This window comes from Exophiala aquamarina, assembly GCF_000709125.1.
Source record: "Exophiala aquamarina CBS 119918 chromosome Unknown aczIA-supercont1.117, whole genome shotgun sequence".
Lineage (NCBI taxonomy): Eukaryota > Fungi > Ascomycota > Eurotiomycetes > Chaetothyriales > Herpotrichiellaceae > Exophiala > Exophiala aquamarina.
The window spans coordinates 1-3044 of NW_013550471.1; the positions used below are offsets into that span (position 1 = coordinate 1).

Genomic DNA, 3044 nt, shown 5'->3' on the forward strand with positions numbered 1-3044 from the left:
CCCGCCGTTTTCGGGCCGCCACTCGTCACGCGCACCACATTATACCGGACGTTGCGTTTGACGGTGCCCGCGCGGATGATCGTGCTGTCCCTCATCAACATCGTCGCCTGAAACCACGGCACCACCACGCCCGGTAGCGTCGCTGTCAACGCGATCACGGGACATCCGTACCGGTAGATCCCTTTGATCTGATCCAGCTTCTTGCGGTACGACACGTCCATGATCACGGTGTGCGCCTCGTCCACAAAAATCCGTCGTAACAACTTACGATCGCGCAAACTGCCGATGTAGTCGCGAAATTGTCCCACCTCTTCTGTGTCCGCACTCGCCACCACCAGCCGCGCCACTCGCATCGGCAACTCTCGTCCTTGTAGTCGACCGGGCCGCCAACGAATGCAATCAATGCCGCTCTTGCATGCTCGCGTCACCAGATCATCCATCAACGCGGCAAACGGCACAATCACCACGGTTGTACCCCATGCTTCCACCAACGGCGGTAACATGAACAGCACACTTTTACCCGCTCCCGTCGGCAACACCACGGTCAACGACTCGCCCGCTTGCATTGCCATGATCTTCTCCATCGCTTCGCCTTGCTCGGGCATGCGCCATGTTGCCGACCGCCCGACCAACTGCTCCAGTCCGCGGGGAATATCCTCGAGCAATGTGCTGTGTGATGACTCATGCTTCACCCGCCTTGAACGCGGCAACGATGACGATGTCGTCGCATCCTCGACCTCTCCTGATGCGCATATGCGCTTCCTCTTGCGGTGACGCGCGGATGACAATGTCCCGGTCGCCACTGTCTTCGTCTTTGTCACAGTTGACGGGCCCTTCTTGATGTTATCAGCAGCTTTCGCCGACTCCTGCGCACCACGACGCCCTTCTAGAAAGCGATGCCATAGCCGGCTGATCTCCTGAAATTTCATCAGCTTCTCCGGCTGCATGCGACTCGGGAAACGGCTGTCGATTGCGTAGTGATCCGCCGCGATGACACTACCATGTGTTGACTGCGCGTCCCAAATCCACTCCCATTTCGGGCCTGATGTCGCGGCCTCCTCGGGGCCATCCACCTCCTCCCCTTCACCTTCCTCGATCTCCACCTCCATTCGTCGGACCACAATCCCCTTGATGACGCGGGCGAACCCAATCGCCACATGCCGATAATCGCTCACCATTGCTTCCACCCCCATGTGCTCGCCAGTGAGCGCAGCCAATCCATCGCTCAATTGCGCGGTATCCCAAGTGCCACGACGCGCATCCTTCCACATGTATGACCACAGCGATTTGTCCGGTCCCGCCACGCCGCTCACATCATGAATGAACTCCTCGAACGGCATGAGCCATGCAATGTATGCCACCACCATGCGACTGACACGCTCGGAGAAAAAGCGGGCGACCTTGCGACCTAAGCCGCGGATTGATCGATTCTTGTCGCGGTCGGTGATGAGCATCACCGCGCCGTCAAAGACAAACACATTGCGCATGAGCTGCTGTGTGTCACAGTGCTTCAGCGTCGTCATCTCCGGCCCGCGACCCGGCTGCCCACCCCAGATGTGCATAATGACCATGAGCAGCCGCTTGAACGTCTTGAATCGTCGTATCCACGCCTTGACCTCCGCGACCCGCGGTTCTGACCCTCCTTGAGACGGCCACATTGTTGCCCGTGCTCGTTCGGCGACGAAGCTGAAGCCAGCTCGCAACCACGCGTTGCGCGGCTCGGTTGCGAATGAACATCCCGTACCTTCGAATGAAACACTGTCCTGAATGCGCCGGAGATCGATCGTCGACGCCACCGTCGCCCACTCATCGTACATCAGTAGACTGAGCATTGCCTCGGCCTCGTTGACCGCCTCCTGTGCCATCGCCATGAAATTGTCCACGTGAATTGACTGATTCAAGTACCGCATGACCTGCCCGTTCTGCTCCCAGAGCACTTTCGGTGTGCCTCCTTCTTTCGTGCGGAAGCCCTTGCCATATGCCATCCAGTTGATCAATGTGCTCATCGGACTGTATGAGCCTGCCGCCAACCAGCGATGTTGCACCTCTTGAAAACCATCCACGGTCTCCACGGTCATTTCATTCGGGTCTTCGGGACTTTCTCGAAATGCTTCTTCCAGCAGCAACATCCGTCCGCACCACACTAGTCCCGCCAATGACCCGGTGTAGTGCTTCGGCTCGCTCCAGCTCCCACGAGCGTCGTTGATCCCCAGCACCGCGGCAAAAAACAGCAACGGACTCTCGTACCAGTTCACCAACACCCGCTGTTGCAGCATCACGATGCAATACGTGAATACTGCCTCATCCAGAGCATGCTGCCACTCTTTCCCTTCCTCCCCGTCCTCCTCGTCCTCTCCGTCCTCCTGCCTTCCACTACCAAGCAGACCAAGTACAGCCTCAATCCGCTGTAGCCATTCCCATTGTACATCAGTCCATCGAATCCCGTGTGACTGTCGTGACACCTCACGCCCTAAACGCCCTGTGCGGACAGAGTATATCAGACATCGTTTGACAAATTGTCGATATCGATACATTGACTTCTCATTCTGCTTTAATTCGAACGGCCTTCCCGCGGGTTTCATCGGGTCAATACTATTCAGCCAGAGCAATGATTCATGCGGCACTAGCTTCAATCGCGCGGCACATCGCTGCATCACCCGATCGAAGCTCTCTCCCAGTCGAATCAACACGGGGTCGACCTCGCCTAAAGACTCATCAGATCGACGGTGAGCGGGCGTGCGAATCCCTGCGCGCCGCGGCATCAAGCCCGCCAGATAAATCATCCGCTTGTCCTTCGCGTCGAAGAGCGCGGCCCACCCCATGTACTGCACCCAGCGCGATTGATTCTCGACGCCTTTCGGGTCGTCCGCGATCTGTCGTCGTTCCTGCCACTGTGCATCGTACTTCTCCTTGTACGTGCGCAGCATGCGCTGAAACGCGTCGCCCTGTGGACCGGCGCGGTCGTCCTGTGCCGAGTAATCATGCCCGCCACCGACGATCCAGTACCGGGCGTGCGGGTACGGTGTGAATGTCTGCATCGACAC

General features: G+C 58.1%; 1 protein-coding gene across 1 annotated transcript; it reads right to left on the reverse strand.

The window, feature by feature from the left end:
* Nucleotides 1-22: 22 nt before the first annotated feature.
* On the reverse strand, nucleotides 23-3038 carry A1O9_13170 (uncharacterized protein; the record flags this gene model as incomplete). Its single annotated transcript, XM_013397914.1, has 1 exon — nucleotides 23-3038. A coding segment is annotated over one exon (3015 nt), but the record flags the coding sequence as incomplete, so codon positions are not given.
* Nucleotides 3039-3044: the final 6 nt, after the last annotated feature.